At 47.6% G+C, this 22,923-nt stretch overlaps 1 protein-coding gene across 2 annotated transcripts in view; it reads right to left on the bottom strand.

Annotated features, from left to right (window-relative positions):
- Positions 1-17,569, bottom strand: part of RPRD1A (regulation of nuclear pre-mRNA domain containing 1A) — a 54,130-nt gene extending 36,561 nt beyond the window's left edge. For both annotated transcript variants that reach the window (XM_038770475.1, XM_038770476.1), the window contains exon 1: positions 17,351-17,569. In XM_038770475.1, the coding sequence (XP_038626403.1) occupies positions 17,351-17,501 (151 nt within the window). In that variant the 5' untranslated portion in view covers positions 17,502-17,569. The remainder of the gene's footprint in view (positions 1-17,350) is intronic.
- Between the last annotated feature and the right edge of the window lie 5,354 nt (positions 17,570-22,923).

Genomic DNA, 22,923 nt, shown 5'->3' with positions numbered 1-22,923 from the left:
GTGACTGCTAACTCTGTTGTACAATACTCTCCCAAGCGCTCAGCGCAGCGCCACTGACGAGGACGGAGGGAAAGCGCTTTGGCTTCAGCCTCACCGGGCAGTTCCTTGTGCCTCCGGGCAGAACCGAAAAATCCAGGGAGTAATTGTTTCATTGCAAATCCAATGCCTGATAGCCGTGGTTCAGAAAAGGAAAGGCTGGAAGCTCCTTATGGGCAGGGAACGTGTCTGCTAATTCTCTTGCACTGTACCCTCCCGAGCATTTAGTACAGTGCTCAGCACATAATAGGTGCTCAATAAATACCACTGATTGAAAGTCCTCTCCAAAAAAAACTGCATCTAACATTGATCCCTGGGCTCTGCCCTTCATCCAGTACTCCAGTGGTCTAATCTTACCAGACACCCAGAAAACCCTCTATTTTCCAGGAAAGATTAAAGAAGGCTGATCTATCCAGGGAAAACCAATACACAACATATATCCTAGTTGTTTCATGATGCTTAGTTTCCCTTTTCAACCTGAAAATTCGGTTCTGCAGAACTCCCATCTGGCCCAGATGTCTCCTTAGAAATGCAGAGTTTCCAAACGTTACACAGAAGAGTCAAAATACGAAGGAAGGGGGAGATCACGCTATTGTAAAATGGAGAATCGATCTCTGCAACAAGGATGCTAGGCCATAACGCTTGCTGTTTGGGACTATTTTAAAGAAATCCCTCCACCCTCTGAAAACGGAGCCTGTAGATCTATCTGCCTGGGGAATAACATGCGTTAAGACCGTAACAAACAGCAAGAATGTGATTAAGGAAACAATTTACTCAATTGGGACTAACCGATCAATAATTTAAACCACAATTTTAATGACTACGCATGAAAACTTGGTCCTGGAAATGTGCAGAGAGTGGAAAATAAGAAATAACTAAATACTGGAATGATTAAAAAGATTCAGGACAAATGCTAAATCAGCTTCTGGGCATATTAAAAACAAGCTAAACTTGCTCCGGAGCAAAATTAATATTTAACCTCCTTTAGGGCAGGGAACATATCTACCAACTCTCTTACATCGATTGTCCTCTCCCAAGCACTTAGTAAACACCCTGCACACTGGAAGCGCTCAAAAGATACATCTGATAGATTGCTCCATCACACACAGCATCCAGGAGCAGCGAGGCTTAGTGACTCTAGGATTTAGACGACCCGCATTACAATCCTGGTTCCGCCACTTGCCTGCTGTGTGAACTTGGGCAAGTCACCTAACATTTCTGTGTCTCAATATCCTCATCGGTAAAATGGCAATTAAACACCCGTTCTCGCCCCTTCTCAGGCTGTGAGCCCCAAGTGGGACACAGATTGTGCCTGACCTGCTTTTATTTTATCTACCCCAGCGCTTTGCACTGTGTTTACCATAATGAGTGCTTAACAAACTCTCATGAATCGTATTTATCGCGCACTTACTTTGTGCATGGCCCTGTAGTAAGCACTGGGGAGAGTACAATATAACAGAGTCAGACATGTTATCTGGAAAAATAGAGCCTGGAAAGTACATTCAATAATGGAAAAAAAAAATCCCAGAATCAAAATCTAATTATTTAAGGCATCCCAGGTGCTTTAGATTTCAGTGACCGGTTCCACCTAGGGAATCTTCATTAAATGAAGGAAAAAACAAAAACAACTTGGGTCTCTGAAGATTTGACTAAAAATAATTAATACGATGTTACAGGACAGCATAATCTCTGCCACGGAAAAGTCAAGACAGACGGGAAGGGAATGCTTCACGTTGAGGCAAACAACAATGACAACAAAGACTTTTTTGAAAAAAGTTAAACAGTAAGATACTTAAACTTTAAGACTGGGGGCAGGTGTATTTTTATATTTGTACTATAACTGACTGACTTCTGCAATCCAGTCCAATCTGACTTCTGCACATGACTAGTGCTCAATGAGAGATTTTCTGCTAAGTACAAAAGAATTTCCGAAATACAGAAATCTAAACCACATCATCACTCAGTGGTATCTATTAAGTACCTACTGTGTGCAGAGCACTGTACTATGGGCTTGGAAGAGTGTAATACACCTGGAAGAGTTGGTAGGACGTATTCACTGCCCACACAAGCTCAGTTTAAAAACACAGCAACAGCCTGACCTAGTGGGAAAAGCCTGGACCTGGGAATCAGACAACCTGGGTCCTGTAGGGACCCCAGCACTTAGAACAGTGTGCGGCACATTCCCGCCAACAAATACCGTTAAAAAAAACTTGCACTCTCATTCTGCAAAAATTAGATTAGCAGCCCGACTTGGTGGATAGAACAAAGGACAAGGAGCCAGAAGGACCTGGGTTCTAATCCCGCCTCTGCCACTTGTCTGCTGTGTGATCTTGAGCAAGTCACTTCACCTCTGCGGGCCTCAACTGCAAAATGGGGATTAAGACTGTGAGTCCCTGTGTCCAACCCGATTTGCCCGTCCCCACCCCGGCGCTTAACAAACGCCACAATCTGATTGCTATTATTATCACCAAAGCGATCACTTCCCAACTCCAGGTTTGCCAAAAAAGGACAAAAATACATTTCGTTTGAAATCAAAATGTGGACTAGGGGAGGCGAGGGGGGGGGGGGCTTAGACCATAAATGGCAATGCTGATATTTACTGAACAACCGAAAAATACATTTCGTTTGAAATCAAAATGTGGACTAGGGGAGGCGAGGGAGTGGGGGGCTTAGCCCGTAAATGGCAGTGCTGATATTTACTAAACAACCTACGGTGTGATAAAAGAACAAACTATCCTGAGGGGTCAAAGCCTGGCTTCCACTCCATCACTGCCTAACTGGGTGAACTTTGCCAAATCGCCACCTTTCCCCGGCCTCTGGAAGGATGCCCCTTCCACTGCCTCCATACTTCCGAGGGAAGCTATTGAATAAGCGCTTAACAAATACCATTATTATTATTATTCCCAGTCCACTGTCTTTCCCACACTGGCAAAATTATTGGTGGTTCCCTTACTTCAGATTCTCGGACAGAAACAGAGAAACGGTATGGCCTAACGGAAAGAATATGGGGCTGGGAGTTGGAGGACCTGGGATAATAATAACAACAACTGTGGTATTTGTTAAGCGCTTACTAGTGTCAGGCACTGTACTAAGCGCTACAGTAGACAGGAGGTCATAGGGTTGGGCACAGTCCCCGGCCCACACGGGGCTCAAAGTCTTAATCTCGGCTCAGCCACTTGTCTGTTGTGAGACTGTGGGCGAGTCGCTTCCCTTCTCTGGGCCTCGGTTACCTCATCTATTAAATGGGAATACGAACCCTTGCAGTGTCCAACCTGATTAGCCTATATCTACCCCAACAGTCAGTACAGTGTCTGTTACATACTAAGCGTTTAACATATAAAAAAATGTACCCTTACAAAGTGCTATAGAGTTTTAGGGTATAAAGGGTTCATTCACTCATTCTTTCAAGCATATTTTTTGAGCGCTTACTCTGTGCAGGGTACTGTACTAAGCGCTTGGGAAGTACAAGTTGGCAACATATAGAGAACATATAGAGACGGTCCCTAAACAACGGGCTCACAGTCTAGAAGTTAGTTATCTAGAATAGCAAATCAGTATGGAGAACAGTAAGAGGCTTACAAAAAAAAAAAATGAAACATTTTTCAGTCTTGTGTCAAATTTAAATTTTCAGCACCATCAGCAAAACTCCAGTTTCCTCTCAACAAATTCCCTCAAAAAAAGGGCACGTCTATTTCAGGACTTTTAATACCACATAAATGCGTTCAGTTGTTGGCACGGCCCACATAAAGACAACATTTTTTACTTCAGACCCTCATTTCCACAGTTTAAGAACTGAACAGTGCTTAGGGGAATAGTTACGCAGTAAAGGTGTTGACATGGCGAAAGAAGTGTAGGAATAAACCCATCACATTTCTAACACATATTTTCAGTAAGACGGCAACAGAACGAAATAAGCAGGCAGATGGCAATCGCTATCATTTCTCATAAAGTGAAGAGTTTGCAATATCTTAAGAAACGCAAAAGCATTTTGCCCCCAAAACACCCTAAAAACAAACTTCAATTGCGATCATCTAAACCTACGTTTACAAGCTGAGAAAAAATGTTTCCAGAGAAAAGTCCATGGAATGGCAGAGTCAAGAATGGGAAAACCAAAGCTGGGGTTTGGGATTTCATTCATTCAATCGTATTTATTGAGCCCTTACTGTGTGCGGAGCTCTGTATTAAGCGCTTGGGAAGTACAAGTCAGCACGGGCTTTAGAGTCAGAGATCGTGGGTTCAAATCCCGGCTCTGCCACTTGTCAGCTGTGTGACTTTGGGCAAGTCACTTCACTTCTCTGGGCCTCAGTTCCCTCATCTGTAAAATGGGGATTAAGACTGTGAGCCCCACGTGGGGACAACCTGATCACCTTGTATCCCCCCAGCTCTCAGAACAGTGCTTTGCACACAATAAGCGCTTAACAAATACCATTATTATTATTATTATATTATGACAAGTAGGCAAAGTATAGAGATGGTCCCTACCCAACAACGGGCTCACAGTCTAGAAGGGAGATGACAAGACAACAAAACAAAACATGGAGATAGGACTGTTATTAGCTAGCGGCTCTTCAACTGTAAAATAAAAAATAATAAAATAAAATAAAAATAAAATAAAAATCGTGAGGGGTTTTGAGGGGGCATCATAGTGGGCGGAAGGACACGGGGCTGCATTGTGTGGCAGCGTGGTTATGCTTGAGGTGCGGAGGGAGACGTAAACAAATCAAAGAAAACGAGTTCCGGCCGAGCGAGCCGCTGAGGCGACGATGGCTCAGCCCGGGCCCTGGGTTCGAATCCCACCGGCTAACCCACCCAATAATCATAATTAATAATCATATATGTAATAATCATAATTAATAATCACTATATGCATATATGTTTGTACATATTTATTACTCTACTTATTTATTTTACTTGAACATTTCTATTTATTTTATTTTGTTAGCATGTTTGGTTTTGTTCTCTGTCTCCCCCTTCTAGACTGTGAGCCCACTGCTGGGTAGGGACTGTCTCTATATGTTGCCAACTTGGACTTCCCAAGCGCTTAGTACAGTGCTCTGCACACAGTAGGCGCTCAATAAATATGACTGATTGATTGATGGGGGGGCTCACAGTCTTAATCCCCATTTTACAGATGAGGCACAGAGAAAAGTGACTTGCCCAAAGTCACACAGCTGACACTTGGTGGAGCGGGATTTGAACCCATGACCTCTGACTCCAAAGCCCGGGCTCTTTCTACTGAGCCACGAACAGCTACTAAAGGAGTGAGGAGGAGTGACTGAGACACCTCCCCATCCCCCCCGCCCTACCTCCTTCCCCTCCCCACAGCACCTGTATGTATGTTTGGACAGATTTGTTACTCTGTTTTACTTGTACATATTTGGTATTCTATTTTATTTGGTTAAAACGTTTCGTTCTGTTGTCTGTCTCCCCCTTCTGGACTGTGAGCCCGCTGTTGGGTAGGGACCGTCTCTAGATGTTGCCAACTTGGACTTCCCAAGCGCTTAGTACGGTGCTCTGCACACAGTAAGCGCTCAATAAATACGATTGATTGATTGACTGACTGAGCCCCCTCCTTCCTCTCCCCCTTCCTCCCCGCCCTACCTTCTTTCCCTCCTCACAGCACCTGTATATATGTTTGGACAGATTTATTACTCTGTTTTACTTGTACATATTTACTATTCTATTTATTTTATTTGGTCGATATGTTTTGTTTTGTTGTCTGTCTCCCCCTTCCGGACTGTGAGCCCACTGTTGGGTAGGGACCGTCTCTAGATGTTGCCAACTTGGACTTCCCAAGCGCTTGGTGCAGTGCTCTGCACACAGTAAGCGCTCAATAAATACGATTGATTGATTGATTGATTGATTGATTAAAGTGCTCTCCTGGGCCAAATAAAGGCTGCTGGGTGGGTCTGAGGCTGAGGGGTAAGTAAGCACGGGGAGGGCGGGGTTGCAATCCTCTCTGGCTTCTCCTCGTAATGAGCAGGGAGTCTGAGCAGCAAAGGAGAACTTCTGCCTCAACTCCCCCTTCACCACCCCCGAAAAAACCCCACAACCGATAAAAAGGGAGAAAGAACTGGTCCCCTTTGGGCCGCGGAACAAAGAAAACAAATATCTAAGACCTGCGCTGAGAAACCTTATTGGGGCTGAGGCCAAAGCATCTAAGACTTTACCAGGATGGCCTGCTGCGGGGGGCCAGGCTCCTTGAAATTCCTCTGACGTGGGACTATCTTCAGGAAATTTGGGGAAGCCAGTCGGATTGGTAACTATTTTTGATCGTAATTGTGTGTGTGTGTGTGTGTAACGCATCTACCCCCCTTTTAATTAGGCTAAAGATGGGATAAAGTGTTCCTCTATATATATGTTTTGTTGTCTGTCCCCCCCCCTTCTAGACTGTGAGCGCATCTACCCCCCTTTTAATTAGGCTAAAGACGGGATAAAGTGTTCCTCTGTATATATGTTTTGTTTTGTTGTCTGTCTCCCCCCTTCTAGACTGTGAGCGGATCTACCCCCCTTTTAATTAGGCTAAAGACGGGATAAAGTGTTCCTCTGTATATACGGTGGTATACATGTTTTGTTTTGCTGTCTGTCGTTCCCCCCCCCCCCCTTCTAGACTGTGAGCGCATCCACCCCCTTTGAGGCTGTGAGCCCACTGTTGGGTAGGGACTGTCTCTATATGTTGCCAATTTGTACTTCCCAAGCGCTTAGTACAGTGCTCTGCACATAGCAAGCGCTCAATAAATACGATTGATGATGATGATGATGATTGATGATTGTAAAAGTCAGGGGGTTTGATAAAACAATGGATACAACAAAATGCACTATGATGCAAATACCAACAAGGACTTCACTTGTTGGGTTTAAACCTTCACCCTGACCACTTTAACTGTCACATGAAAGATCTTTCTCCCTCTCTCCCTCCTCCCACCCAACTCACACACCTCTAACAGTTCCTCTTTACCAGGATGGAGTCCGAGGACTAGAGGGGAAACAAACCCTGTTCCTAAAGAAGACAAGAACAACGGGTTGATCCGCTTCCTTCCCTCAAACTGGTGTCCGTCAAGGCTTAATTTGGGGGAAACCGGTGAGTAGCAATCTCATCAGTTTCTGCTTTAGAGGGTAAGGTGTCCTCTGCACTCGGAAAAGGGGGTGGGAGCGGACGGGCCCCAGTTTTCCGCCCTCCTATATGCTCCAGCAGTAAAACAGATTATTTTTCTTTCCCGTTTTGTATGAGGATGGGAGACCTCCCTCCCCCCCGGACTCATTACAGGAATCCCCTATGGCCCCCAAGTCCCATGTTTGTGGAAATCCATTCTGCCGCAGCCCTTTTGCTCCAAACTCAAGACAACCCCGGAATTAAAACAAACCAGCACACCCGTCCCCTCCATAAACACGATGCTTTAAAATGGAAAGACGCTCTACCCTAGCAAAATCCCTTCAGATTTTAATATTTACCTCACGTTCAAGATTGACAATCTTTCTTTCATTATTATTAATGTGACGCCTATACCAACAGATAGCTGAAAACCTTGCACAAACCCGTGTTTTTTAATGGTATTTGTTAAGCACTTATCACCGTACTAAGTGCTGGGCTGGACACAGTCCCTGTCCCGCAGGCGGCTCGCGGGCTCCATCCCCATTTTACCGATGAGGCAACGCAGGCTGAGAGAGGTGGAGTGACTCTCCCCGGGTCGCACAGCAGACAAGTGGCAGAGGTGGAATTCGAACCCAGGCCCGCGCTCAGGCCGAGTCGGGGGGTACTCGGATCACTGTCCCCCCTCGACCCAGGGTGCGGTGTCAATCCTGACAGGCGGGTTCAAAAGCCGCCCCGTCATTTTGGCCGCAGGGATGGCCAAGGGAATACTTATAAATACTATTACTAATTAAATAAACTGTTTCAAATTTTACTCAACCATCCGCGGATTTTTTTTTTTGCTATAACCTCTCTCTACAGCTAATATCGCCATCGTTGTTTTACTGCTCTCCCCAGTACCACATCTCTCAAATATGCAGAATACGCAGACATAGGCGGGCATAGCAAACATACCCGCTCAGACTTACCGCTTAGCATGAAAAAGCAGAGGAACTGAACCCCGGAAAGACGTGAAATCACTTGGGCAGTCGCAATAAGCAACCTGGATCTCACTACAGATTGTTCTTTTTTCCCCGGGTGAAAGGCCCTGGATTTGCAATGATCTGCAGATCCTTGGAAACGTCCTGTTATTGTTTAGGTCATTAGTTTTAAAGTGGATCCTGAAGGATACACTATTTTTTTTAAGGATTATCTTTAACGGAACATACTGCTTGACGTTTTACGAAGACATCAAGAACAGATGCCCAAGGCAGCGTAGGAGGAAAGAAAAAGAAGCGATGCCGGTTGAAAAGATGACTCAGCCACTCAGTTCAAAGCATTTAACACGGTATCCCTTGAATAATATCACTCAGAAAACGAGAGATTAATGCAGCTAAAATCAAATGCCTAATTACACTGAAAAAACCAACCTTGAGGCACACTCGAAGCAAATTGAGGACCCTTGTTCCACTCCCCTCTCAGTATGATTCAGTGGCACGGTGGAAAGCTAAAGCATAATGACAAAGGACCATTCATAACCAATAGTGTGGCCTAGTGGAAAAACACAGGCCCGGGAGTCAAAGGACGTGGGTTCTAATCCCAGCTCCGCCACTTGTCTGCTGTGTGACCTTGGGCAAGTTACTTCACTTCTCTGGGCCTCAGTTACAAAACGGGGATTGAGACTTGTGAGCCCCACGCGGGACAGGGACTGGGTCCGACCCGATCTCCTCGTAATCCACCCCAGCACGTAGTACAGTGTGTGGCACACGGTGGTAAGTGCTTAACAAATACCATTATGATTATTATTAATAATCCTCACCCTGCCGCTTCCTTGCCGTGTGACATGGGGCAAGTCACTTATAACAGTAATAATGGCATTTATTAAGCGCTTACTATGTGCCAAGCACTGTTCTAAGCGCTGGGGAGGTTACAAGGTGACCAGGTTGTCCCCCGGGGGGCTCAAGGTCTTAATCCCCGTTTTCCAGATGAGGTAACTGAGGCACAGAGAAGCGAAGTGACTTGCCCAAAGTCACACAGCTGACAAGTGGCGGAGCCTGGATTTGAACGCATGACCTCTATGTTGCCAACCTGTACTTCCCAGGCGCTTAGTACAGTGCTCTGCACACAGTAAGCGCTCAATAAATACGATTGAATGAATGAATGACTCCAAAGCCCGTGCTCTTTTCACTGAGCCACACTGCTTATCTTCTCTGGGCCTCAGTTTACTCTAAAAATGGGAATTCCCAACCTGTTCTCCTGATTTAGACGGTGAACCTCAGGTGGGATGGGGCCTTGGTCCCATCTGTTCAACTTCATCATCATCATCAATCGCATTTATTGAGCGCTTACTGTGTGCAGAGCACTGTACTAAGCGCTTGGGAAGTACAAGTTGGCAACATATAGAGACGGTCCCTACCCAACAGCGGGCTCACAGTCTAAAACTTGTATCCACCCCGGCGCTTACTACAGTTCTTGACACATAGGAGGTACTTAAATACTACCACCATTATTATCAATAAGTGATTCACCCGAGGTCACACGGCAGGCAAGTGGAAGAGCCAGGATTAGAGGAGGTTTCCCCACTCTGCCACCCCAGCAGAGTGGTGAAAAATCCACTTAATTGGTGTTTGCTCCATACCCACCCCTCAAGACGACAAGGGGAGCCCGGGCCGGCCAGGATCCATGAGCATCTTTTCTTTTACAGCCCTTCCATTATCGGGGAGGGTGAAAGTTGCAACCTCCGGCTCTAAGAGAGGAATTTTCCCAATCCTTTTTCCCCCCCAGGGCTTTGGCCGTCTCTCCTTGCTCTTTAGGGAGTCTGTCTCCGGTCTATGTAGGATTTGCCGTTGCCTGGGAACTCTCTAGGGCCAAGACATCCATCCCTTGATCCCCAAAGTCGGAAGCAGGGATGATCCCAGACATCTGGAATGCCAAGCCTTAAGGTCCCCTCAACAAGTCTGGGGGACTTTGAGCATCTCCTTCCAAGTCACCCCACCAGTTCCCCGGCCCCTCTGCCACCGCCTTATCTCCTTCCTTTCCCCACAGCACCTGTGGATATGTATATATGTTTGTACGTATTTATTACTCTATTTATTTTACTTGTACATATTTATTTTATTTTGTTGATATGTTTTGTTCTCTGTCTCCCTCTTCTAGACTGTGAACCCACTGTTGGGTAGGGACCGTCTTTATATGTTGCCAACTTGTATTTCCCAAGTGCTTAGTACAGTGCTCTGCACACAGTAAGCGCTCAATAAATACGACTGAATCACAAGAAATCCAGTTTCAGCGGACCCTCTGGCTCACTGGCGGGGATTGGGGCACACCTATTTCCGTTCCTGTTCTCCGATGGGTACAGCCCGAGAACCCGGATTTACCAACGTGCTAGCCCCGATTACTTCGAAGCATCTTTCCAACATTCCTGGTGAAAGGTTGCCCGACCTGCATGACATTGCGTGGGTTTGGGGGCTCGCTTTGATTTTATAAAGCACTTCATTTCCAAAGCACTCTCACATCGTTTAAACCACTTTTGTCCTCACATTAAAACCATCTTAGAAATTTCATGACCCATAATCTCCTAATCAAAACCTGGTGGGCGATAAAATCTTGGGGCGTACAAAAAAAAACTGCCGAGGAGCTAATTAAATTAGGCCCAGACGGGTCCAGTGAAGCAAACAAATGGAGTTTGGCTTTCTTGGACAGATTCTGGCCCCATTTTATTGTTAAAATAACTTTGATTCAAACAATCCCTTATGTTCCATGGACTCACGGGTTGCCCCCAGGACCCCCAAAGTAACAGAAAGGTGAAATGGAGGACCTCGGTTACAAACGCCACGAGCGCTCGATCCATCGACTGACTGATTTTGGGGTGAGGAACTACGTGTTCCTCGGCCACAGATAAATATATATATATATATATATATATATATATATATAAAAGAAGGATCCAATCCTTGTTCTGCCTTCCTCTCAGACTGAGCCCCACGTGGGCCCTGATCATCTCGTATCTGCCCCAGTGTTTAGTAAAGTGTGGGGTCCATAGAAAGCGCTTAAATACCACCAGTACAACTACTCTCGGGAAATCCTCTCTCCAGCAGCCGGATTAGCAAGGCTCCCAGGATTTCTGCCCTTGTTTCTCCTTCCCCCCATCTAGCGTAGACCCGCGTCCTGTGTACGTGAAGGCGTCCGTGCGGGCTGGTGGCCTCCGTGGGCTAGCAAGAGCCCACAGGAGGCTGTGGGAAATGCACAGACACACCGCCTTTGCAACCAGTGCCCTCCCTTGCCCCGCACGATTTCCAATCCGGCGGGGAAAACCCAATCCGGTCCTGTCGGCGGCTGCACCTCTGCTCCCGAAGAGGCAGAGAACCAGCAGGAACTCAGGAAACCGGCAGAGAGGTTTCGGGATACGGAAAAAAACCTACAGTGTGCACCAGTCCACCCCAACAGAAGGTAGGTATTAGTCCCGCCACTACAGCGCTCCTGTAAATGATCATCAATCGTATTTATTGAGCGCTTACTATGTGCAGAGCACTGTACTAAGCGCTTGGGAAGTACAAATTGGTAACACATAGAGACAGTCCCTACCCAACAGTGGGCTCACAGTCTATCCACCTTTTAAGGTTGCTTCCTTTACCTGTAATTTATTTTCACGTCTACCACCCCTGCAAAACTAAAAGCTCCCTGAGGCCAGGAATCACACCTGCTTATTCTATTGTACGCTCCGAGAAGTTGGAATAGTGTCCTCCTCCAAGTCCTCAAAAAATATCACTCGTCGACTGACTGATCTTATATGTATCTATGAGGCCAGAACCCTCTGAGGGTCCAGCAGTTATGTCAAGGGGTGGGCTCAGGGGTCTTCTCCAACTAGAGAGGGGAGGCTACGATGAAATTTTCAGCTCCCCAGAAAAGAGGGCTCTGGAAAGCTTTCCAGCCGTAAGCAACGTGGATTTGGGAAGGGGGAGAGGATGGGTGTTGAAATCATTGTAATGCACATTAATTCAACCGGACGCTATTGCATTCGCTACTGCTTGTCTTCGAAAGGGGCGAAAAATGGATTCTGAACCCTGAAGAATACAACTCAAGTCTCCTTCCCTTCCCCACAGCACCTGTATATATGTATATATGGTTGTACATATTTATTACTCTATTTATTTATCTATTTTACTCGTATATATCTATCCTATTTATTTTATTTTGTTAGTATGTTTGGTTTTGTTCTCTGTCTCCCCCTTTTAGACTGGGAGCCCACTGTTGGGTAGGGACTGTCTCTAGATGTTGCCAATTTGTACTTCCCAAGCGCTTAGTACAGTGCTCTGCACATAGTTAGCGCTCAAAAAATACGATTGATGATGATGATGATGGTACGGAAGGACGCATATCCAAGCCCAGTGAGAACCCAAACCCAATTATAAGAGAGTAAGAGCAACTTCAAGAGTGAAGCACAGAGGGTGTTGGTTACCAAGTTAGCTCATGTCAAAAGGAGCCACGCTTATCATCTTGTCAGATGATAACGAACTAAAGAAGCAGCGTGGCACAGTGGAAAGAGCCCGGGCTTTGGAGTCAGAAGTCATGGGTTCAAATCCCGACTCGGCCAGTTGTCAGCTGTGTGACTTTGGGCAAGTTACTTAACTTCTCTGGGCCTCAGTTCCCTCATCTGTAAAATGGGGATTAAGACTGTGAGCCCCAGGTGGGACAACCTGATCACCTTGTACCTTCTCAGCGCTTAGAACAGTGCTTTGCACATAGTAAGCGCTTAATAAATGCCATTATTATCATTATTAAAGACACAACTGTTTGGAATTGCCCTGCGAGTCAATATAAAAATTCCCATTTGCTTCCATACCAGTTCCGTTCGCAGATGTTCTGAAACACCTCAGTGAAGAATATTCCCCCTAGTAGCGGAACGGGTACAGGAGTCTCCTACAATGCAGTACTGAACTTTTTGCGGTGACTATTTTCCATTACTGTTTAAACAACCATATGGAGCCTCTCTAACGCCGGGAGAAAAATCAAAACAGGAATACTACCTCCACCACCACGCTGCGGGAATAATGACCTTGCCCCCGCCGAAATACATCCTACTGGAGTGGGGGAAAACTTTTCCTGAAAATGCGTTCTAATCGGCAAAGTCGATTCGGTTTCTACACGATACGGAACTGGAGCGACCCCCTTTCTCACACCAACACGGGCCCATAAGAGGTCTGAGAGGGGCATCTCCCGCTCCGATTTTCCATTGATTATTGATTTCCCAGCGATTATTTTCAAGAAGTATTTCTGGACTGGACTGACAAGATGAACAAAACCCCATCAATCTTTCTCCCCTGGAGGCTTTGGGAGGAAGCTGGCCTGGGATGGGTGTGTTTCCATTAATCCCCTGGCTACTGTTATTACGGCTAGTCATTTTGAATATGCCCTATGGGATACATATGTGCCACACCTATTGCTATTCTAACACTTGGAGGTACATAATAATAATAATAGCATTTATTAAGCGCTTACTATGTGCAAAGCCCCACTGTTCTAAGCGCTGGGGAGGTTACATGGTGATCAGGTTGTCCCACGGGGGGGCTCGCACTCTTAATCCCCATTTTCCCGATGAGGTAACTGAGGCACAGAGAAGTGACTTGCCCAAAGTCCCACAGCTGGCAATTGGCGGAGCCGGGATTTGAACCCATGACCTCCAACTCCAAAGCCCGGGCTCTTTCCACTGAGCCAAAATGCACACACGTCAGTGGATGCGTGTGGCTTAGTGGAAAGAGCCCGGGCTTTGGAGTCAGAGGTCGTGGGTTCGAATCCCGACTCCGCCAACTGTCATTCATTCATTCATTCAATTGTATTTATTGAGTGCTTACTGTTTGCTTAGCACCGTACTAAGCGCTCAGGAAGTACAAATTGGCAACATCTAGAGACGGTCCCTACCCAACAGCGGGCTCACAGTCTAGAAGGGGGAGGCAGACAACAAAACAAAACATATTAACAAAATAAAATAGAATATGTACAAGTAAAATACAGTAATAAATCCGTACAAACATATATACAGGTGCTGTGAAGAGGGGAAGGAGGTAAGGCAGGGGGGAGGGGGAGGAGGGGGAGAGGAAGGAGGGGGCTCAGTCTTAATTCCCATTTTACAGATGATGTCACAGAGTCCCAGAGAAGTGAAGTGACTTGCCCACTCACCCAGCTGACAGTTGGTGGGGCCGCGATTTGAACCCATGACCTCGGACTCCAAAGCCCGGGCTCTTTCCACTGAGCCACGCTGCTTAATAATAATAATAATAATGATGGCATTTGTTAAGCGCTTACTGTGTGCAAGGCGCTGTTCTAAGCGCTGGGGGCATACAACGTGATCAGGGTGTCCCACGGGGGGCTCCCACTCAATCCCCATTTTCCAGATGAGGGAACTGAGGCTCAGGGACAGAAGTGACTTGCCCAAGGTCACACAGCAGACATGTGAAGCAGCATGGCTCAGTGGAAAGAGCCCGGGCTTTGGAGTCAGAGGTCATGAGTTCAAATCCTGGCTCCGCCAACTGCCAGCTGTGTGGCTTTGGGCAAGTCACTTCACTTCTCTGGGCCGAGGCTCCCTCATCTGTAAAATGGGGATGAAGACTGTGAGCCCCCCGTGGGACAACCTGATCACCTTGTAACCTCCCCAGCCCTTAGAACAGTGCTTTGCACATAGTAAGCACTTAATAAATGACATTATTATGTGGCGGAGCTGGGATTCGAACCCATGACCTCTGCCTTCAAAGCCTGGGCTCTTTCCACTGAGCCACACTCTATAATAATAATAATGGCATTTGTTAAGCGCTTACTATGTGTCAAGCACTGTTCTAAGCGCTGGGGGGGGGGGGTGGGGGATACACCGTGATCAGGTTGTCCCACGTGGGGCTCACAGTCAATCCCCATTTTACAGATGAGGGGACTGAGGCTCAGAGAAGTGAAGTGACTTGCCCAAGGTCAACCAGCAGACATGTGTCGGAGCCGGGATTCGAACCCACGACCTCTGCCTCCAAAGCCCGGGCTCTTTCCACTGTACATATCTATTCTATTTATTTTATTAGTATGTTTGGTTTTGTTCTCCGTCTCCCCCTTCTAGACTGTGAGCCCGCTGTTTGGGAGGGACCGTCTCTATGTGTTGCCAACTTGTACTTCCCAAGCGCTTAGTCCAGTGCTCCGCACACACTAAGCGCTCAAAAAATACGACTGATTGACTGATTAACTGAGCCACGATGCTTCTCTCCCCAGCGCTTAGAACAGTGCTTGGCACGCAGTTAGCGCTTAACAGATATCAACCAATCAATCAATCGCATTTATTGAGTGCTGACTGTGTGCAGAGCACTGTACTAAGCGCTTGGGAAGTCCAAGTTGGCAACATCTAGAGACGGTCCCCACTCAACAGTGGGCTCACAGTCTAGATATCAATCAATCGTATTATTGAGCGCTGACTGTGTGCAGAGCGCTGTACTAAGCGCTTGGGAAGTACAAGTTGGCAACATATGGAGATGGCCCCTACCCACCAGTGGGCTCACGGTGTAGATATCATCATCATCATCGATCGTATTTATTGAGCGCTTACTGTGTGCAGAGCACTGGACTAAGCGCTTGGGAAGTCCAAGTTGGTAACATCTAGAGACAGTCCCTACCCAGCAGTGGGCTCACAGTCTAAAAGGGGAGACGGGGAACAAAAGCAAACGTACTAACAAAATAAAATAAATAGGATAGGTACAAGTAAAATAAAAAAATAGAGTAATAAATATGTACAAACATATATACATATATACAGGTGCTATGGGGAAGGGAAGGAGGTAAGATGGGGATCATCATCATCATCAATCGTATTTATGGAGCGCTTCCTGTGTGCAGAGTACTGTACTAAGCGCTTGGGAATTACAAATTGGCAACATATAGAGACAGTCCCTACCCAACAGTGGGCTCACAGTCTAAAAGGGGGAGACGGAGAACAAAACCAAACATACCAACAAAATAAAATAAATAGAATAGATATGCACAAGTAAAATAAATAAATAGAGTAATAAATCTGTACAAAGATATATACAGGTGCTGTGGGGAAGGGAAGGAGGTAAGATGGGGATCATCACCATCATCATCACTTCATCAATCATCAATCGTATTTATGGAGCGCTTACGGTGTGCAGAGCACTGGACTAAGCGCTTGGGAAGTCCAAGTTGGCAACATCTAGAGACGGTCCCTACCCAGCAGTGGGCTCACAGTCTAAAAGGGGGAGGCGGAGAACAAAACCAAACATACCAACAAAATAAAATAAATAGAATAGATAAGTACAAGTAAAATAAACAGAGTAATAAATGTATACAAACATATATACAGGTGCTGTGGGGAAGGGAAGAAAGTAAGATGGGGATCATCATCATCATTTCATCAATCGTATTTATTGAGCGCTTACTGTGTGCAGAGCACTGTACTAAGCGCTTGGGAAGTCCAAGTTGGTACATCTAGAGACGGTCCCTACCCAGCAGTGGGCTCACAGTCTAAAAGGGGGAGACGGGGAACAAAAGCAAACATACTACCAAAATAAAATAAATAGAATAGATATGTACACGTAAAATAAATAAATAGAGTAATACATATGTACAAACATATATACAGGTGCTGTGGGGAAGGGAAGGAGGTAAGATGGGGATCATCATCATCATTTCATCAATCGTATTTATTGAGTGCTTCCTGTGTGCAGAGCACTGTACTAAGCGCTTGGGAAGTCCAAGTTGGTAACATCTAGAGACGGTCCCTACCCAGCAGTGGGCTCGCAGTCTAAAAGGGGGAAGCGGAGAACAAAAGCAAACATACTAACAAAATAAAATAAATAGAATAGATGATATGGACAAGTAAAATAAACAGAGTAATAAATCTGTACAAACATCTATACAGGTGCTGTGGGGAAGGGAAGGAGGTAAGATGGGGATCATCATCATCATCATCAATCGTATTTATGGAGCGCTTCCTGTGTGCAGAGCGCTGTACTAAGCGCTTGGGAAGTCCAAGTTGGTAACATCTAGAGACGGTCCCTACCCAACAGTGGGCTCACAGTCGAAAAGGGGGGGGCGGGGAACAAAACCAAACAAACTAACGAAATAAAATAAATAAATCATCATTATGATGATGATGATGATGAGTTTCTCAGGCGGTGGGAAGGCAGGGCCTGGCCGTCTGAGGGACTGAGGGAGGGGTGTGTGTGTGTGTGTGTCCGTCCGTGTCCGTCCGTGACTCACCCTTGCGCAGCTCCCTTTCCCAGACGGTGACGATGGGCCCGGAGTGCTTGCGGTGGTGGATGAGCCACAGCGACAGGGTCTGCACGCTCTGCTGCGAGTTGCTCAGCTCCGACAGCTTCTTCTCCAGCGCCGCTTCCGAGAAGGCCGACATGGCCCCCGCCGGCCCTCCTCACCGCCGTCGCCACAACCGTCGCCGGGGGGAAAATGGCGGCCGCCCGCCCGCCCGCTCGCCCCGGACTCCTCCCGACATGCTCCGGGCGGGAGGGAGGGAGGGAGGGACGGATCACTTCCGCCCCCTCCATCACTTCACCGCCCCATGACGTCACCCCTCCTCGCGCAAGCCCCGCCCTCATCGCGTAAGCCCCGCCCCTTGACGCACGCCCTCCTCGCGTAAGCCCCGCCCTTTGACTCACCCCTCTCCTCACATAAGCCCCGCCCCCCGCACACACCCCTCCTTACGTAATCCCCGCCCCTTGACGCTCGGCCCTCCTCCGTAAGCCCCGCCCTCCTCGACGCACGCCCTCCTCGCGTAAGCCCCGCCCCTTGACGCACGCCCTCCTCGCGTAAGCCCCGCCCTTTGACTCACCCCCTCCTCGCATAAGCCCCGCCCCCCGCACACACCCCTCCTTACGTAAGGCCCGCCCTTTGACGCTCGGCCCTCCTCCCGTAAGCCCCGCCCTCCTCGACGCACACCCCTCCTCGCGTAAGCCCCGCCCCTTGACGCACGCCCCTCCTCACGCAAGCCCCGCCCCTTGACTCACCCCTCCTCACATAAGCCCCGCCCCCCGCGCACACCCCTCCTCACGTAAGCCCCGCCCCTTGACGCTCGGCCCTCCTCCCGTAAGCCCCGCCCTCCTCGACGCACGCCCCTCCTCGCGTGAGCCCCGCCCCTTGACGCAAGCCCCCCTAACGCAAGCCCCGCCCTTTGACTCACCCCTCCTCACATAAGCCCCGCCCCCGCACACACCCCTCCTTACGTAAGCCCCGCCCCTTGACGCTCGGCCCTCCTTCCGTAAGCCCCGCCCTCCTCGACACACCCCCCTCCTAGCGTAAACCCCGCCCCTTGACGCGCGCCCCTCCTCGCATAAGCCCCGCCCCGTGACTCACACCCCTCCTCCTCCTCATCATCAATCGTATTTATTGAGCGCTTACTATGTGCAGAGCACTGTACTAAGCGCTTGGGAAGTGCAAATTGGAGCCTATAACAAATACCTTAAAAAGAACAACCCCATATTAGTAATACAATCGCACCAGATATACTCCCTGTCTCACACTGGTCTCATAGTCTATGAAAAGGTGACTGGAATCGGTGGCCACGTTCCCCAAGGGGTGGAGGGAACTCTACTATTGCTCAGAGGATCTTAACTGGATAGATGGTTCAACCGTGGAGGATCCCTTAGGCCTGCTGATACCCCAAGTACCCACCACAGCCCACACCTTCAGAGTTATGCAAAGCTTCCCTACTTAAGCCATAAGCCCCGCCCCCGTGCACGCCCCTTCTCACGTAAGCTCCGCCCCCTCGACGCACGCCCCTTCTCACGTAAGCCCCGCCCTCCTCGACGCACGCCCCTCCTCGCGTAAGCCCCGCCCCTCGACTCACTCCCTCCTCACATAAGCCCCGCCCCCGTGCACGCCCCTCCTCACGTAAGCCCCGCCCTCCTCGACGCTCACCCCTCCTCACGTAAGCCCCGCCCTCACGACGCTCACCCCCCTCGCGTAAGCCCCGCCCCCCTCGACGCACACCCCTCCTCGCGTAAGCCCCGCCCCTCGACTCACTCCCTCCTCACATAAGTCCCGCCCCCGTGCACACCCCTCCTCACGTAAGCCCCCGCCCTCACGACGCTCACCCCCCTCGCGTAAGCCCCGCCCCCCTCGACGCACGCCCCTCCTCGCGTAAGCCCCGCCCCTTGACGCACGCCCCTCCTCTCTTAAGCCCCGCCCCTTGACGCACGCCCCTCCTCGAGTAAGCCCCGCCCCCTGACGCACGCCCCTCCTCACGCAAAGCCCCTCCCTCTTTTACGTAAACCCTCCTCACGCAAGCCCCGCCCCCTGACGCACAGTCCTCCTTACGTAACCCCGCCCTCATTCATTCATTCATTCAACCGTCTTTTTCATCCATTCATTCAATCGTATTTATTGAGCGCTTACTGTGCGCAGAGCACTGTGCTAAGCGCTTGGGAAGTACAAGTCGGCAACATCTAGAGACGGTCCCTACCCAACAACGGGCTCACAGTCTTGAAGGGGGAGACAGACAACAAAACATGTGGAAGGGTGTCAAGTCATCAGAACAAATAGAAATAAAGCTAGATGCACATCATTAACAAAATAAATAGAATAGTAAATGTGGACAAGTAAAATAAATAGAGTAATAAATCTGTACAAACATATATACGGGTGCTGTGGGGAGGGGAAGGAGGAGAGGAAAAAGGGGGCTCAGTCTGGGAAGGCCTCCTAATCTCCCCAGCGCTTAGAACAGTGCTTTGCACACAGTAAGCACTTAATAAATGCCATTGTTATTATTATTATTACTACAATATAACAGACACACACTCTGCCCCAAAGGAGCTAACAGTCTGCGGTATACAGACGAGAAAAGTGAGGCACAGAGAAGTTAAGTGGTTTACTCAAGGCCACCCAGCAGGCAAGAGGCAGAGCTGGGATTAATACTCTGTTCTTCTTTCTTCTTCTTCCTCTTCTTCCTCTTCCTCTTCCTCTTCTTCTTCTTCTTCTTCTTCTCTTCTTTTTTTCTTCTTCTTCCTCTTCTTCCTCCTCTTCCTCTTCTTCTTCCTCTTCCTCTTCTTCCCCCTCTTCTTCCCTATTTATTATACCTATTTATTATTAATAAATCTCTATTTATTTATTTATTTATTTATTTATTTATTTTACTTGTACATTTCTATCCTATTTATTTTATTTTGTTGGTATGTTTGGTTCTGTTCTCTGTCTCCCCCCTTTTAGACTGTGAGCCCACTGTTGGGTAGGGACTGTCTCTATGTGTTGCCAATTTGTACTTCCCAAGCGCTTAGTACAGTGCTCTGCACATAGTAAGCGCTCAATAAATACGATTGATTGATTGATTGATTGATTCCCCTCTTCTTCCTCCTCTTCTTCCTCCTCCTCTTCCTCCTCCTCTTCCTCTTCCTCTCCTTCTCCTTCTCCTCCTCCTCCTCCTCCTCTTCTTCTTCTTCCTCTTCTTCTTCCTTCTTCTTCTTCTTCTTCTTCTTCTTCTTCTTCTTCTTCTTCTTCTTCTTCTTCTTCTTCTTCTTCTTCTTCTTCTTCTTTCTTCTCCTTCTTCTTTTTCTTCTTCTTCTTCCCAGGGTTAGAATTCAGAATTAGAGAAGCAGCGTGGCTCGGTGGAAAGAGCCCGGGCTTTGGAGTAGAGATCATGGGTTCAAATCCCGGCTCCTCCAATTGTCAGCTGTGTGACTTTGGGCACCTCAGCTACCTCATCTGCAAAATGGGGATTAAGACTGTGAGCCCCCCGTGGGACATCCTGATCACCTTGTAACCTCCCCAGCGCTTAGAACAGTGCTTTGCACATAGTAAGCGCTTAATAAATGCCATTATTATTAGTGGAAGGCGCACGGGTTTGGGAGTCAGAGGAAGTGGGCTCTAATCCCAGCTCCGCCACTTGGCTGCGTGTCCTTGGGCAAACCACTTTACTTCTCTGTGCCTCAGTTGCCTCCCAAACTGAGCCCCCTCCCTCCTCTCCTCCCCCTCCCCATCCCCCCGCCTTACCTCCTTCCCCTCCCCACAGCACCTCTATATATGTATGTATGTTTGTACGTATTTATTACTCTATTTATTTTACTTGTACATATTTATTCTATTTATTTTATTTGGTTTATATGTTTTGTTTTGTTGTCTGTCTCCCCCTTCTAGACCGTGAGCCCGCTGTTGGGTAGGGACCGTCTCTATATGTTGCCAACTTGGACTTCCCAAGCGCTTACTACAGTGCTCTGCACACAGTAAGCGCTCAATAAATACGATTGAATGAATGTATAAACGGAGGAGGTGAGCTCTCAGTAGGGCTTTGAAGGGAGGAAGAGAGCTAGTTTGGAGGATGTGTGAAGGGAGGGCATTCCAGGCGGGACAGGCTATCAGTGCGGGAAGTTAGAAGAAGAAAGTGGAGAAACTATTCTTTCGTGATTACCTTATCAATCAATCAATCAATCAATCGTATTTATTGAGCACTTACTGTGTGCAGAGCACTGTACTAAGCGCTTGGGAAGTCCAAGTCGGCAACATCTACCCTACCCAACAGCGGGCTCACAGTCTAGAACGGGGAGACAGAGAACAAAACAAAACATATTAACAAAATGAAATAAATAGGATAGATATGTATAGTAAAATAAATAAATAAATGAGTAATAAATACCTACAAACGTATATACAGGTATCAAAATCTTGTTCTTCAAAGTCACGGTGGCCAAGCCCAGAAGGCTGGTACTCCTCAGAAGTGGAAAATCTCGGTATCTTTTCGATCTGATGGTCTACGGGAACAGATGTAACGAGAAGTTTCGGGAATATTAAACATTGATCCTGGTGTCGAGGGCCTAATTTGAGAGTCATCGCTGGGAGTTCTAGCAAAGCCATCTGCACAGTAGGAATAATAAAATAATAATAATAATAATAATGGCATTTATTAAGCGCTTACTATGTGCAAAGCACTGTTCTAAGTGCTGGGGAGGATACAAAGTAATTAGGTTGTCCCACGTGGGGCTCACAGACTTAATCCCCATTTTACAGATGAGGGAACTGAGGCACAGAGAAGTCAAGTAACTAACCCAAAGTCACCCAGCTGACAAGTGGCAGAGCCGGGATTTGAACCCATGACCTCTGACTCCAGAGCCCGGGCTCTTTCCACTGAGCCACACTGCTTCTCTTAATAATAATGATGATGGCATTTATTAAGCGCTTACTATGTGCAAAGCACTGTTCTAAGCGCTGCGGAGGTTACAAGGTGATCAGGTTGCCCCACGGGGGGCTCACAATCTTTAATCTCCATTTTACTAATGAGGTAACTGAGGCCCAGAGAATTATAATAATAATAATGATAATGTTGGTATTTGTTAAGCACTTACAAGCACTGTTCTAAGAGCTGGGGTTGATACAAGGTAATCAGGCTGTTCCACGTGGGGCTCACAGTCTTCATCCCCATTTTACAGATGAGGGAACTGAGGCCCAGAGAAGTGAAGTGACTTGCCCAAAGTCACACAGCTGACGGTTCAAATCCTGGCTCCGCCACTTGTCTGCTGTGTGACATTAGGCAAGTCACTTGACTTCTCTGTGCCTCAGTTCCCTCATCTGGAAAACGGGGATGAAGACTGCGAGCCCCCCGTGGGACAACCTGATCACCTTGTAATCTGCCCAGCGCTTAGAACAGTGCTTTGCACATAGTAAGCGCTTGATAAATGCCATCATTATCATTATTATTACTATTAATTGGTGGAGCTGGGATTCAAACCCCTGACCTCTGACTCCAAAGCCCGGGCTCTTTCCACTGAGCCACGCTGCTTCTCCAATTCCAGTGCAGTCACAATTCATCATCAATCGTATTTATTGAGCGCTTA

The sequence above is a fragment of the Tachyglossus aculeatus genome, chromosome X3 (assembly GCF_015852505.1).
Source record: "Tachyglossus aculeatus isolate mTacAcu1 chromosome X3, mTacAcu1.pri, whole genome shotgun sequence".
NCBI classification, from domain to species: domain Eukaryota; kingdom Metazoa; phylum Chordata; class Mammalia; order Monotremata; family Tachyglossidae; genus Tachyglossus; species Tachyglossus aculeatus.
The sequence above is the reverse complement of the archived record's forward strand: the minus strand, read 5'-3'. Positions and strand labels throughout refer to the sequence as shown.